Source organism: Panthera tigris, chromosome F2 (assembly GCF_018350195.1).
Source record: "Panthera tigris isolate Pti1 chromosome F2, P.tigris_Pti1_mat1.1, whole genome shotgun sequence".
In the NCBI taxonomy this organism is placed as follows: Eukaryota; Metazoa; Chordata; class Mammalia; order Carnivora; family Felidae; genus Panthera; species Panthera tigris.
This window is the reverse complement of record NC_056676.1, coordinates 48,918,804-48,934,809: the sequence shown is the minus strand read 5'-3', so window position 1 is coordinate 48,934,809 and position 16,006 is coordinate 48,918,804. Positions and strand designations below refer to the sequence as shown.

The following is a 16,006-nucleotide window of genomic DNA, read 5'->3' as shown; positions in this document are numbered from 1 at the left end:
GTATCTATTGCTATAAACTCTGCCCTAAGTACTGCTTTAGTGGCAGCCTACAAATTCCACGGTATGTTTTCATGTTAATTCAATTAAAAATGTTTTCTATCCTCTTTTTTGAAATCTTCTTTGATCGTTAGGTTATTTAAGAGTACGTTAATTAGCTTCCATATATTGGGGGATATTTCCATAGATCTTTCTGTCACTGATTTCTAATTTAATGCCATTGTGACCAAAGAACATATCTTTTATTACTTGGATTTGTTTCATGGCCAAAATCTGGTCTATCTTGGTTACCGCTCTGTGTATCCCTAATAAGAATGAATATTCTGCTGTTTGGCGGACTGTTCTATAAACATCAATTAGGTCAGGTTACTTGACACTAATGTACAAGTCTACTCTATCTTTGCTGATTTTCTGCCTACTTGTTCTATTAGTTATTAAGACAAGGGTACTGAAATCTCCAAATATAATTGTGGATTTGTGTATCTCTCCTAAAAGTTTTACCAGTTTTTGCTTCATATATTTTGTTTGTCCTTTTATTTAAAGTGTGTTTAACTGGTGGTTACCAGAGGGGAGAAGGGTGGAGGGTAGGTTAAATGGGTGACGGGTATTAAGGAGGGCACTTGTTGTGATGAGCACTGGGCCTGACACTAATATTACACTGTACGTTAACTAACTGGAACTTAGATAAAAATCTGAAGAAACAAAGAATTGGTCACTATGTTTTCAAATTTTTCTTAGGACTCTTCATGCTCTCCTCTCCTTCGAGGACCCAAATTACATGTATATTAAATACTCGATACTGTCCCACTGGTTGTGATTCTTTCACTTACAAATTATTTTACTCATTTTTATCTGTATTTCATTTTGCATCGTTTCTATTGGTTTGTCTTCAATTCTCGAATCCTTTCTTCCTCAGTACCTAATTTTCCATTATCCCCATCAAATATATTTTTCATTTCAGATATTATAATTCTCATCTCTACAAATTCAATTTGGGTTTTATTTTTTATATCTTATTAATCTCTAATTTACTTTTTAAAATTGTATGGGATACACTTATAATAACTACTTTAAAGTTTTTCTGGCTAATTCTACCATCTGTATCACTTCTGGGTTGACATCCTGTGTCTAATTACTTTTTCATTATTGATTGTGTCTTCCTACCATTTTGTATGCCCAGTTACCTTTGGATGTCAAACATCGTGAACTTTATCTTGTTGGGTACTGAATACTTGTGTATTCCTATAAATCTTCTTGAACTCCTGGGAGGCAGTAAAATTACTTAGAAATAGTCTGATCTCTTCAGGTCCTGTTTTTATGATTTGTTATTCTGTCCCTCAGCAGTGCTCGTTTTAGCATTAATTATTCCCCATTGCAAAAGCAAGACTTTCCAAAATACTCTACCCACTGTTTCAGGAATCTTGAGGTTTGCTAGTCTGGCCACAAGGAACAGACATTATTCTTGGTCCTAGGTGAATGCAGGCCCGTGTTCCCTCTCATCATTTTGGATGACTCTTTCCCTGGCCACAGTTGCCAATCATCACTCCACTACATACACAAAAAGAACCCTCTTCAGATCTCCAAGGTATCTTGCTGTTCATCTGTCTCCTCTCTGGTATTCTGTCTAGCAAACTGTAGTTGCCTTGGTTTCCTGAAGCCCTCAGAACTGTCTCCTCAACTCAGGAAGACCTCTGGGTTCTATACTCTTGTCCCTGTGCAATAGCCTGAAAACTCTCTCAAAGCAGCATGCTAGGGCAATCATGGAGCTCACTTTGTTTATTTACCACCTTTCAGGTGTTATTCTCCTTGATTGCCTAATGCCAATTTCTAAAAAAAAACACTGCTTCAAATATATTGTCTATTTTTTCAGATGTCTGAGGCTGAAGGGTAAACCCAGGCCCTATTACTCCATCTATACTGGAAGCAAAAGTCTTAAGCATATATTTTAACTACTACTTTTACTTTAAAATAATCAAATAAATGTTGCACAGCAAAGGAAACAACCAACAAAACTAAAAGGCAACCTATGGAACGAGAGAAGCTATTCGCAATTGACTTATCTAATAAAGGGTTAGTATCCAAACTATATGAAGAACTTCTAAAACTTGACACCCCAGAGCCAAATAATCCAATTTTTAAATGGGCAGAAAACATGAATAGACATTTTTCCAAAGAAAACATACACATGACCAACAGATCATGAAAAGATGCTCAACATCACTCACCATCAGGGAAGTACAAATCAAAACTATAATGAGATATCACCTCACACTTGTCAGAATAGCTAAAATTAACACAAGGAACAAGTATTGGTGAGGATGTGGAGAAAGGATTCCCACTGCTGGTGGGAATGCAAACTAGAACAGCCACTGTGGAGAACAGTATGGAGGTTCCTCAAAAAGTTAAAAATAGAACTACCCGGGGCGCCTGGGTGGCTCAGTCGGTTGAGCGTCCGACTTTGGCTCGGGTCATGATCTCACAGCTCATGAGTTCAAGCCCCGTGTCAGGCTCTGCACTGACAGCTCGGAGCCTGGAGCCTGCTTTAGATTCTGTGTCTCCCTCTCTCTCTGCCCCTAACCCACTGGCATTCTGTCTCCGTCTCTCTCAAAAACAAATAAACATTTAAAAAATTAAAAAAAAAATAGAACTACCCTACAATCTAGCAATTGTACTACTAGATACTTACCCAAAGAATACAAAAATACTAACTCAAAGGGATACATGCACCCTGAAGTTTACATCCAAAGTGTCCATCAACTGGTAAATGCATAAAGAACATAGATAGATAGATAGATAGATAGATAGATAGATAGATAGATAGAATGGAATATTACTTAGCCGTAAAAAAGAATGAAATCTTGCCATTTGCAATGACATGAATGGAGCCAGGGAGTATTATGCTAAATGAAATAAATCAGTCAGAGAAAGACAAATACAATATGATTTCATTCATATGTGGAATATAAGAAACAAAACGAATGAGCAAAGCGGGGGAAAAAAAGAGAGAGGGGGAAAATCCAAGAAGCCGACTCTTTAGAGAACAAACTAATGGTTACGAGAGAGGAGCTGGGTGGGAAATGAGGTGAATAAGTGATGGGGATTAAGGAGTGCACTTGTGATGAGCACCGGGTAATGTACGGAAGTGTTGAGTCACTATATTTTACACTTGAAACTAATATTGTACTGTATGTTAACTAATTGGAATTTGAATCAAAAATTTTTAATGAATTAATTATTTAATCAAATGTCACAAAAGTACTGGTAGGTTATAAACATCAGACAATAAGGAAATTACAATGATTACAAAACTACTAAACTTTCATTACACTTAATTTGCCTTAAAACTTTACATTTTAGATCTAAGATAATCACCTTGTATTTTTATTACTGTCTTGTCGTCACTTATAGCTGGTAGCATACTCACCATCTAACAAAATGCACTGAAATGTGACTGACTCATATGACATTGTTAAAATTTTCCAGTCAGAACAAATGCTTAAGAATCTGGCATGCCTAACAACAGATGTTGGCGAGGGTGCGGAGAAAGAAGATCCCTCTTGCACTGCTGCTGGGATGCAAACTGGTGCAGCCACTCTGGAAAATAGCATGGAAGTTTCTCAAAAAATTAAAAATAGAACTACCCTATGACCCAGCAATTACACTACTAGGTATTTATCCAAGGGATACAGGTATGCCGTTTCGAAGGGGCACATGCACCCCAATGTTTATAGCAGCACTATCGACAACAGCCAAAGTATGGAAAGAGCCCAAATGTCCATCGATGGATGAATGGATAAAGAGATGTGGTATATATATACAATGGAGTATTACTCAGCAATCAAAAAGAATGCAATCTTGCCATTTGCAACTATGTGGACGGAACTAGAGGGTATTATGCTAAACGAAATTAGTCAGAGAAAGACAAATATCATATGACTTCACTCATATCAGGACTTTAAGATACAAAACAGATGAACATAAGGGAAGGGAAACGAAAATAATATAAAAACAGGAAGGGGGACAAAACATAAGAGACTCTTAAATATGGCAAACAAACAGAGGGTTACCGGGAGGGGTTGGGGGAGGGAGGGAGGGGTGGGCTAAATGGGTAAGGGCACTAAGGAATCTACTCCTGAAATCATTGTTGCACTATATGCTAACTAACTTGGATGTAAATTTAAAAAAATAAATTAAAAAGACAAAGAATGAAATCTTGCCATTTGCAACTACATGGATGGAGCTAGAGAGTATTACCCTAAGCAAAATAAGTCAGTCAAAGAAAGACAAATATCATATGATTTCACCCATAGGTGGAATTTAAGAAACAAAACAAATGAGCAAATGGGAAAAAAAAAGAGAGAGAATTCAAGAAACAGACTCTTAACTATTAGAGAACAAACTGATGGTTACCCAAGGAGAGGTGGGCAGGGGGATGGGTTAAATAGGTGATGGGTATTAAGGAGTATACTTGTGATGAGCACTGGCTACTGTACGTAAGTGCTAAATCACTACATTGTACTCCTAAAACTAATCTTATACTGTATATTAACAACTAAAATTTAAATAAAAACTTAAAAGATAAAAAGAAAGAATCTGGCATGCCTATGAAATGTTATTTCTTTGTAGTTATGTTTCTTAAAATGTTTCATATTTCATTAGAAGCAGTTAACTCTGTTACTTTTTCCTATTACTTGTTAATTTTTGTTTTGCAAGAGAATAAAAAAGTAGGGAAAAATAGAGTGAGAAATATTACATAGTAATATAATTACAAGCTTAGAGTCAAAATGTCCTTATTGGAGACTTAACCTATTATGTCAGATACATTCAGTTTTATATATGAATTATGGTGAAATTAGTTGAGCCATGTAGTAACAAATAAAATCTATACTGAAATTTGATAAATATCTGTTGAATAAGTGGAATATAACATATTATCACAATACGAATGAAGATAACCCTCTATTAACTGAACACAATACTACCAGTTATGGGAAAGAAAAAATAACGAAAGAGAATACTTTGAAGTTGATACCATGGCAGAGACCTTAAAATACAACATAACAAAGAATTTTAGAACTGGAAGTCTTTTTGAGATCTAACTGCCTGCCTCTTCTATTCTAGAGAGGGGAAACTGAGACACAATCAAAAGATAAACACCTAACAAATGATAACAGTAAAGAGAAGAACTAAGAACAGGGACTTCCTGTTATATCCTTATGTCCTATTCGTATGTCTTCTGACTTCCTGCCAAACAAATTAGCCATAATATTTCTTACTTTTTAACTTCTCCCAATGTCCTAGGAAAGTGCTAAGTAAATAGATAGTAAATTTTACATAAAAGAAAAAAATTTAACTCTTTCCTAAATGTTAACTACTAATTTTCAACTATGAAAATTATGAAAAAAAGGAAAATTATGAAGCATCCAACTGTTAAATAATTTCAAGTGTATAAAACATCAACTAAACATCGACAAATTTACTTTAACTTTTACATAATTTTATTTTCTTAACAAAAAATATAGTTTTTTAAATGGTTATTTCACCCACCCTCTTCTAGATCCCACCTTTGATTCCTTAACCCAGAGGTTCACAACCCTCCTCCATCCCAAGGCCTCTTTGTAAAACAAATATTTGTTAACATCCCCTTGACCATCTTGAAAATGAATTCAGAGGTCAAAAATCTAACTATATATGTACCACTTAAGATATATATTCCTAACTGTATAATAAAGAAGAAATAAATAAGAAGTGTATTTTAAAAAACAACATATTTAAATAAGTAAATGCTCAGCCACCATGTCGTAATAAAGGAGCCAGGGGCTTGCAACCACATGAATGTAGTCCATCTGCCACCAGGTAGCTGGTTTCCACCTTCTGACCCCCACTCAATAAATATGTCAGAACTCGGGGCACCTGGGTGGCTCAGTCGGTTAAGTGTCTGACTTCGGCTCAGGTCATGATCTCATGGTTCATGAGTTCAAGCCCTGTGCTGGGCTCTGTGCTGACAGCTCAGAGCCTGGAGCCTGTTTCAGATTCTGTGTCTCCCTCTCTGCCCTTCTTCTACTCGCTTGCTCTCTCTCTCTCTCTCTCTCTCTCTCAAAAATAAACATTAAAAAAAATATGTCAGAACAGTATCTTCCAAGAACCTTACATGTTCACTTATATATGCCTCTTAGTGGCAATGGTACAGAAGACAACTGTCACTGAGCTATTAAAGGCCACTGGTGTTTCCCTTCCTAAGATATTCTTAGACGCCTCACTACTGGCCTTCACTACAAGTATTGGCATCACTTGTTAGAAATACAGATTTTCAAGCCCTACCTCAGGCCTACCAAATTAAAATCTATATTTTAATAAGATCACCACATTATAGTACGTAAATTAAAGACTGAGAAGCCACTGGGCATTCCTGAGGGGCATGACAAAGGGTAAGCCAACTGTACATAATTTTTTAAATGGTTATTTCAAAACTTATTCTGAAATTAAAAAAAATATTTGAAAACCTCTAACAATATTTTACCTCCAAATTGATAATAAATATTTACCATTTTATGAATAAACTAATTAAGTAAATGCTTATTAACTCAAAACTAAGATCTAGGGCCAACTGATACTCATTCACTCAATAAATACTAAGGGTCTATGTGTAAGGAAGCACTGTGCCAAAACCTGGGAGGGAAGAGGTCATAAAACAGGTCAAAACTACCGCAGAATGCAGTTGAAGATCAAACTAAGACTCCTTAAAAGAAAAATAAGTAACATACTTTTGTATCTGTCAAACACAATTCTAAGATCCACAGAGATTTAAAATAATTGAACCAAATCTTCTCTTTTTGTGGCCACCAGTTTCTGAATGGTATTGAGGAAACAAATCACTAATAATACTTTAAACTGAAGTTATATTCCTTTTCAGTAGCTCCATTTCACAGTCCAACTCAAACTGCTCAAAGATCCACTCTGGTAAGAAAGAGAATAGATAAGGACAAAAAAGGAGCAACAGAGAGATGGGGGGGGGGGGGGGGGCGGTTAGCCAGACAAAAAGGAAGGAAAGAGAGAGACAGAGAGAGGCTAGGCGGCAGACAGGGAGAGAGCAGAACAAGAAAGCAGGCTTAACTGAAATAATTTAAACAGTAACAAAAGAAAATGGGCAAAGAAAGGAGACATCAGCAGAACAAAAGAGCTAACTACTCTCTAGGGTAGGATTTGGCCAACAGTTTCTGTAAAGGGTCAGAGAGTAAATACTTTAGGCTATGAGAGCCATATGGTCTCTTGTAACTACTCAACCCTGGAGATGGAACTGAAAATAGCCATAAACAAGAAGTAAATGGAAAGGTATGGCTGTGTTCCAGGAAATCTTTATTTACGGGGGGCGGGGGGGGGGGGGGGGGGGGGGGGGGGGGGAAGAACAGGTGGCAAGCCAGATTTGGCTTCAGGGCGTAGTTTGCTGACCCATGACCCACCCCATGCCCTAGGGGAAAGAATTCACTGGGTTCATACATACACACTTAACAAAACAAATTGCTGTCGAATCTGCATTTAATAATGATAAAACAAATGCTCTTTTTTTTTTGCTCATAATACTTTGCCAATGAAAGAAGAGTTCAGAGATAATATTGAAAGATATCTTTGTTCTCATCACCACCTTCTACAAAGATTAGAGATGTGCTTCTATCTTCCTTACAAAGATGAATTAATCATTCATAAACTTATTGGATTTATTTTAAACATCTACAACTTCCTGATGAGATACATTCCAAAACTTAATCGTCTATTATGTGATCCAATGTTTTAGTATTTCCCTTTATTCTTCCTGAACCTATCTTTCCAAAGTCCAAAGGAGACTATCTCATGCACCTATCTAGTTTTTGCAGAATGTGTCTATGCTCTCACTATTCATTTGACTTATTCATTAAAAATGTGTTAGAAATTCTTTAAAAATTCTATCTCCATTGGTTATCATCTATCTTTTTATCCAAGTTCATATACCATGACCATGATAGTTGTCATTTTACAGACTTTATTGATTTCTAAAGTCCTCGTATAACAGACACTGCCACAGTCCCAATCCACACTGCCTCATCATCTACCAGTCCCCGCATAGCAAAGTCTTACTATACCTCCCTAAGTGCTTTCTCTGGCCAAAAGAACCTGCTTGGAGAATGAGTTCCAAAGAGTTAACACCCTCCAAGAACAACCCTAGACCGATAACAAAGGAGAGGTAGGGTTTATAAATACCTCATCTCCTTGCCCATTAGGTAAGATAACTCTGAGGCCATTCCACCCTGCCTCCGGGAAGTCCCACTAAAATTGAGACTTGTTTGCCAAAAGAGGTAATCTGCTCTTGAATGTGCAGTATTGTGTTTTTTCTCTTAACTGGATCATTGCTCACTCCTCTACACGTGGTGTCTGGGATTGCCTTCCAAATTATTTTGTCTGCCTAAGGTGGACCTCAATCAAACTAAGAGGGTCCTCTAAACTTAAAATCCTTGGGTTCCTGAGATTTTACACTGAGACATGTTCAGAGTATTTCAGCCATGAAACCACCACTGTTTTCCCCAAAGATAGGATTACCTTGTTTCACTTTTGCTAGTTTTCAAAAGAACTGGTGAAGCCATCATTTTATTATTCTCACAAGACACAGCAGCACATCACGGTGGCAACTTTAGGTACAATATAAGGTGACTCCCAGTTATCTTACCTGTGATAAATGAATGCTCAGAACCCAACATCCTATTAGTATAATTTTAGATTTGTTTTTCCTCAAATGCATGACTTTGTACGTAGTCACACAGAAATTTATGGGCCACTTCTGGACAACAGAAATAGTATAAACCAGATATATTATACAGATTTTTTTAGTTTTCAATTCAAATAGGAATACGGTATAGAAAAATAATCTTCCCATGAAATTTTTTCATTCTCCTCTTTCAAAGGTAGGAAATATAGAACCATAAATACTATTTATAAAAGTCTCATATTTTGAACATGAAGAAGCCAATAGAATTGATCCCAAGTAGCCCACAGATACAGAAACCTCATGAAACCCTTGTCTATTTGCCTCCTTGAGAAACTACCTCCTCCTTCAGCCTACTGTAGAAGTTCTAGAGACATCAGTAATTTTCCCCATTCTCTTACCTCCCACTTGTGGTTAGTCCGTTCCATCCTACCTCTCTAAAATGTCTTAAAACTGTCTCTTCTTCATTCCCACTGCTCTTACCCCAGTCTGTCTTTCCTATGCCAATAACCTTCTATCTAGTCTGTTTTATTTCATTTCTTCATTCTGGAAAATCAGATAACCTAACGCTCCCTCATTAAACCTAACATTGTTCAAACCTCTAATAGCTCAAGTCCTAAACATCACTTTCAGCATTTATATAAGACGCATGGACATTTACATGACATTTAGATAACTCGGTGCCTAAACATTTCAATGTATTTGTATTTCTGTTTGGAATGAAGGTTAAAAATAATGTTTACCTAAAGATTAAACAAAATGTTTACCTGTCTGAAGCTATGTCACTGGCAATTTGGTGCTTCACTCCTGACCCATTTTTAATAGAATCCTGTCTTGTGAGCCCATGAGATCGACTTTTCTCCACTGCAGGTACAGATAAGTCACCTGAGGGTCCTTGGAACTGGGCCTGCTCATGCAGTTTTGCCTTCTTCTCCTGAGGCGCCTCCTCGTTCCGCAGTCCTCGGAGAACCTTTTGATCAGGTTGCTGTGGTGTGTTAGATCCACTGTTATAAAACCATGCTCCTGATTTAGTGAGGATTTCTTGTTGTTTTCGGCACAAATTACATACCCACATAACCTGCATACGAATACACAGGGAAAAAGATTAGTGTTTCCAAAAGTTAAAACACAAATAAAAAGACAGTTCAAACCAACAAAAAATTACATGGTTATCCTTTCTCAGGTTAAAATGTAATCCAGACTAAATGCTAATATTAATTCTATCACATACCCTTTCTTTTAATTTTGTCCGAGTAATTATAATGAAACAATGCTAACTGCCAGCAGAAATATGAAACGAGAGCACCAAATTACTAGTTGTTTATCTGTATTCTTTTCAATTACTTTTTATTTAAATTAGGGGCACGGTATAGTATACAGAAAATGGATTTTGAGGCCAGACAGACTTGGGTTTAAATACCAACTCCAAGATTAGAAACTTTGCAACCTTGAACAAGGCAATAAACCTTCATATCTATAAAACTTAGCTTCCTTAATGATACAATAGAGAAATAGGGATGATAATGCTTGTTTTCCTATATTGTTTTGAGAACTGAAGGTTGGAAATAATTTATACAAAATGTCTAGCACAATGCTTGGTAGATGTTAGACTTCCAGTAGATCACCTACCTACCGGGAATGAGGCTAATCTATCATCAATTAACTATATTATAAGCTTCTTAAAGGGGCATTTATTTCTTTGAAGTAGCTCCTAATCGCTAACATAAAGCTAGGAACATTATTGATCTTCAATAAAAACCTATTAGTTGCCCAATTTATAGAAGGACACTTGTTTTTATTCTTATTATAAGAAAAATTTACCACTGTAACCATTTTTAAGTGCTTAGTTCAGTAGTGCTAAGTATATTCACATAGTTGTGAAATATATCTTCAAAACTTGTTCATCTTGCAACACTCAGTCTATTAAACAGCAAATCCCTTTCTCCCTCTCTCCATCCCCAGGTAACCACCCTCCTACACTTGAATTTTTTCAAGATCAAGTGTAGATATAGATATCTACATAGATAGGTTTTTCAGACTCTAGAAATCTAAGAATATTACAGCTGGTATTTGTGTGACCAGAAAATCTTCACCCTCTTCTAAGAAATCTTTTTCTATTAATCAGAAAAAAATAAAATTATATATTCATGAAATAATAGGTGAGTTTATACTTCAAGTGAGTATTTTCTGATGTTTAGGTCAAAACTGAATCTTACACAGCTCTCAAGATTACTAAACACTTCTTCACATTTTAAATAACTTATAATAGTGATAGATAATTGCAGTAAAAAGAAGATTCATGATGGTGTTTTCAACTGATATAAGGATGTTTCTGTAAAATGCCATTTACAATTTTTGTTTAATTGCCCTTATTCTTGTTCATATTGCTTGTATAATCCATATCATGCATTGTACTTAATCATTTCTTATTATTTTGTTATCTCTTTGAACTTTATAGACATTTCTTTTTTCCCCAATTAAATTCAAAGCTCATTGGGGACAGGGTTTATATCTTCTATTTGCATAAAGAGACACTATCAAGCACGGGACAGTAAGACCTTCTAATTGCTTGCTAACTTGAATTTTTTTTTGAAATCTTTCTTGGGGAAAGATAGTAAGATATCTGATATTATTACACTAAGATATATGTTTCACTGATTCCAAAGGGATTAGTCATCAATAATGTCAACATATATGTGTGCCTATATTATTTTTATAATAAGAAAGCATTTTTGAAATGAAAATAACAAAATATCACTCAAAATTAAAAAAAAAAAACTACCTCATAGTACAAATGTCTTTTGTTTTGAATGTTCATGAAATATATCTAACTTTCAGAAATCAAATTTCAACCAAATTCTTCAGGCTTTTGATGCCACCTTGTGACAAAAGTCAGTATTGCAGCTCTCTCTTAAAAGTGAAAGGTAAACTAAATAATAGAACCACAAAATGATGTTCAAATAAAGTTTGAATCTCAACTTTCGTTTTATTTTAAATAAATAACTACTCATATTATAGTGATAATAGAAGCCACCTGATTTCACAATATGAATTCATCTGGAATAAGTCAGAATATTGAGGATTAATATCCTTTGTGCCTGCTAACTGACAATAAAACAGAGTTCGTGAGTCAGACAACTATCCAATCACAATCATCTGCGGAAACAACCTGCTTCATTATTTGTCACAAGTAGGTTACTTAAGTTCTTCTGGAACAGAGATTCTCGAAGACTATCCTCTGGGACACACAATAGCATCAGGATCACCAGGCCCCATTCCAGACAGGAATTCTGGGACAGGACCCAGAAATCTGTGATTTTTTTTTTTTTTTTTTTTTTTTTTTTTTTTTGTCAAATCCTACAGGTGATTCTGATGCCTGATAAAGTTCGAGAACCATTGGTTGAGGCAGAGATTCCCAGCTTGATACGAGGAACGGGTTACAGGTGTGCTCCCCAGTGACTACGGAAGGCCATGAGCCGCCTTCCCAATTTACCTCAGTGTGAACTATTCATCATCCAAATGGTGACAGCAACATTTCTGTGTAGCCCCAAATTAGAAAAAGACTAGGAAGAACTGTGGGCCTCGTTTTCCTCATCTGTTAACACCCAGCGGACACCAATATGAGATAAATGAGCACGAGGCACGAAGGATGATGTTGGATTCCTGTTCAAGACTCTCACTGCGCTAACACTCTCCCTATACTCTCTGGGATACCCACGCTGGCTGCTCCTTTTCTGACTAGACGCTCTGTCCCCTCCTAAACTGCCAGCTCTTAGTAGTCTCATATCCTAATACCCGATTCACTTTCTTCTCTTCTTTTGCTATCTCCTCTCATTCTTGGATTAATAGTTTATTCATCTTAAAAGTTCAGTAAACAGGGGCTCCTGGGTGGCTCAGTCGGTTAAGCCTCCGACTTCAGCTCAGGTCACGATCTCACGGTCCGTGAGTTCGAGCCCCGCGTCGGGCTCTGGGCTGACAGCTCGGAGCCTGGAGCCTGCTTCGGATTCTGTGTCTCCCTCTCTCTCTGCCCCTCCCCCGTTCATGCTCTGTCTCTCTCTGTCCCAAAAATAAAAACATAAAAACGTTAAAAAATTTAAAAAAAAAAAGTTCAGTAAACAAATCCACTCGAAGTAGTACAGAGGCTGACGCTTTCACTTGAAGCCCCTCACGCACAGAGCAACTTAACTTATACGCTGAGTATATGGGACTCCGTCTCACAAACACATACGCATATGCATATGTGACTTGTAACGAACCGGTTATGAAACTATTAATGTCTATTAGAGGTGAGTTATGTATCTATGAAACAAAATTAAATTAATTTGGGAATAAAATCACCGAGTTTTGTTAATGCAACCCTTTAAGCAGTTAGGTTAATCAGCAAGTGTATCATATGATGAAGGCTGTTAAAAAATATCTCACTAATATGTACGCTCGGAAATAGTCATGGTTGGGGCCTATTAGTTTTGCTGATCTTCGCAAATATCAAACACACCGAAGCCCTGAGAATACAAAGACATATCGAATTGAAAATTATAAGGCATTATTACCTTCATTTCTAAATATGCCAAAATTTTCAAAGTAATATAGCAATATTAAGACAAGGAATGCTCTCTAATGACCCAAATTTGCCACTTATTACTGTACATTCCACTTCACAAATATCCTTAGTAGGTTTGAAAGGGAGAAAAAAATTAAGAAAAATTAAATATGTCTTTAAAATTATTAAAAATAGGGGCTTCTGGGTGGCTCAGTCGGTTGAGTGACCAACTCTTGATTTCAGCTCAGATCATGATCGCAGGGTCATGGGACTGAGCTCTGCATTTGGCTCCACACGGAGCATGCAGCCTGCTTAAGATTCTCTCTCTCCCTCTGCCCCTCTCCCTCATTCATGCTCTCTCTCTCTCTCTAAAATAATTTTTTAATTTAAAAAAGAAAATAAAATTGTAAAAATAATAAATTCAATAGCTAAGCCAAATACACAAAGAAAACAAAAACAAAATTATATCAAGTGCATATAATAATTTTAAAGCTCTGCAAACCCCTATAATTTCTCTCTAAATAGGGATAATAAAGAATACAGTAATTCAGGGAAAGGAAGGATTATTGGTTAGACTACAGACCAAGCTCTTAAGATCCAGCTAACTCTGAACAGAGAAAAGAATTTACTAGACTCCATTTCTAATCACTGCCAGCCTGATTACAAATGTGTGCATTAGTAAGAGAAGAATATAAATTGATCAGCTTAATCTATCACATGACTAGAAAAACAAAAGATGCTGGCTATTAAATTTATTTCTTTTTTCCCTTAGAACGCTGCATTTCTCACTCTCCCTTGTAGCTATGGATGCACCTGGCCATATGACTATGTTCTGGTCATTTGATTACAAGTATAATGATGTATGCCATTCCCCTGACCATTAAGAAACTCTCATGTACTCCCATCATGCTCCCCATTCAAGACCCTCGGGGATAAAGGAGCCACAAAAAAGGGAGCCCAGGAACCTGAATGAGCAATTGGAAGAGAGCCCTCTGCTGACCAGCCATAGCAATGTGGATTTCACACAGATAAGAAACAGACCTCAATAATATTAAGCTACAGAAACTTTTGGAGTTTATCCTTTACGGTCGATCGCATTACCTTAACTGAAAATCGTTTTAAGCTACATGCTGTAGTGAATGTGTATCACCAACGCAGCCTCTGTATGTGAAAAACAAGACCATGGGGGAGGGGGGGGGGGAAAAGTTACAGAGAGGGAGGGAGGCAAACCATAAGGGACTCTTGGATACTGAAAACAAACTGAGGGTTGATGGGGGCTGGGGGAGAGGGGAAAGTGGGTGATGGGCATTGAGGAGGGCACTTGTTGGGATGAGCACTGGGTGTTGTATGGACACCAATATGACAATAAATTATATTAAATAAATAAATAAACAATGCATTACTAAACTCGCGTGTGAAAGCACTTCAGTGGTGTTCTAGAGCCAGCTTTCACTGAGTCATAAGGACCAGTTGTGCACATTTCTTCCCAACTGCACATTCAACAAAGTCATGTGGGTTAGCTTGAAATCAGCCCTGGTAGGTGTATTTAGACAACAGAAATTGGAAAATGCCACAAACCAGGGCTTTTTCTCACAGAAAACAACTGGTTAACATTTATCAGCACACTACTGAATACAATGTTCCTACTCTATTCTACTAAAAGATTAATACTACATTCAGTATTCGTATACTACATTCAATATTCAGTATATTCTACTATGTTCCTACTATATTCTACTAAAAGATATATTCCTACTATATTATACTAAAAGATTAATACTACATTCAGTATTAGTAAATAAACTTGGATGAAGCTGTACTTTATCATAGAAATTAATTCAGACCATAAAATTCCAATTTACTTATAGACGGGCAAATAACTATTAACACTAATTCATCAATTACTTACTCATTCGTACAATATTCACTAAATGCCTAGTATATGCCAGACACTATGCTAAGAGCTGGTAAATACATTTCAACAGACAGACTTGGCGGTGTCGTGGGGGAGACAATAAGCAAAACAAATTTGAAGTGTCATGGGGGAGACAATAGGCAGAACAAATAATTGCCCAAATAGTGTTTCGATTACAATTGTGGTAAATGCTACAAAAGGAATGCATTCGCACCATAGATCCCTCGATGCCTTCTTCTCCCCTGGCCCAGGCTGTATTTGAAAAAACAACAAGGATTCAGAAAAGATCCGCAAGAGACCTGGAAATCCAGAGAGGCTCAATCCGCGTTACCCTGAAGTGTTCCCATGACCAGACCCACGATGTCTCTGTGTCTCAAAAGATAGAATTCAATGGAATTTGTGCCTACTAGCCGACAAGCCCCGGCCCCAGCACTGTCATGCCAGATTTGGAAAGCTGAAGGACTGGCCCGTATCCTAGAGGGTTTGAGTTTTCAAATATGTTCCTTAAGCAATTAGGAGATCACTGTAGTCTCTATAGAGTAGGTTTCTGGATTGCAAAACAAAAATCAGCAACTTTGCTTCATCTGATACCCCAAGACAAACAGCAAGACTTTCTCAAATTCCCCATGAACTACAAGCATGGCCTCTCCAGCTACAACCACACTTGCAGGCTGAAGTGAAAAAACTGTATGATGTCTTCCATTAGTCTCTCAGCAGATAGCAGGACAGAAGAAACTTTAACCTGAAACATCTCCAAATCTTAGTTGTTGCAAACTCTTCTCTGTTACCAATTGTTGTAGCTTTGAAAAATCACTTGCAA

General features: G+C 36.8%; 1 protein-coding gene across 2 annotated transcripts in view; it reads right to left on the bottom strand.

The window, feature by feature from the left end:
- The window catches only part of RIMS2 (regulating synaptic membrane exocytosis 2), a 601,992-nt gene that overhangs the window by 413,248 nt on the left and 172,738 nt on the right, over positions 1-16,006 (bottom strand). For both annotated transcript variants that reach the window (XM_042972687.1, XM_042972686.1), the window contains one exon: positions 9,499-9,809. In XM_042972687.1, coding sequence (XP_042828621.1) covers positions 9,499-9,809 — 311 coding nt within the window. The remainder of the gene's footprint in view (positions 1-9,498; positions 9,810-16,006) is intronic.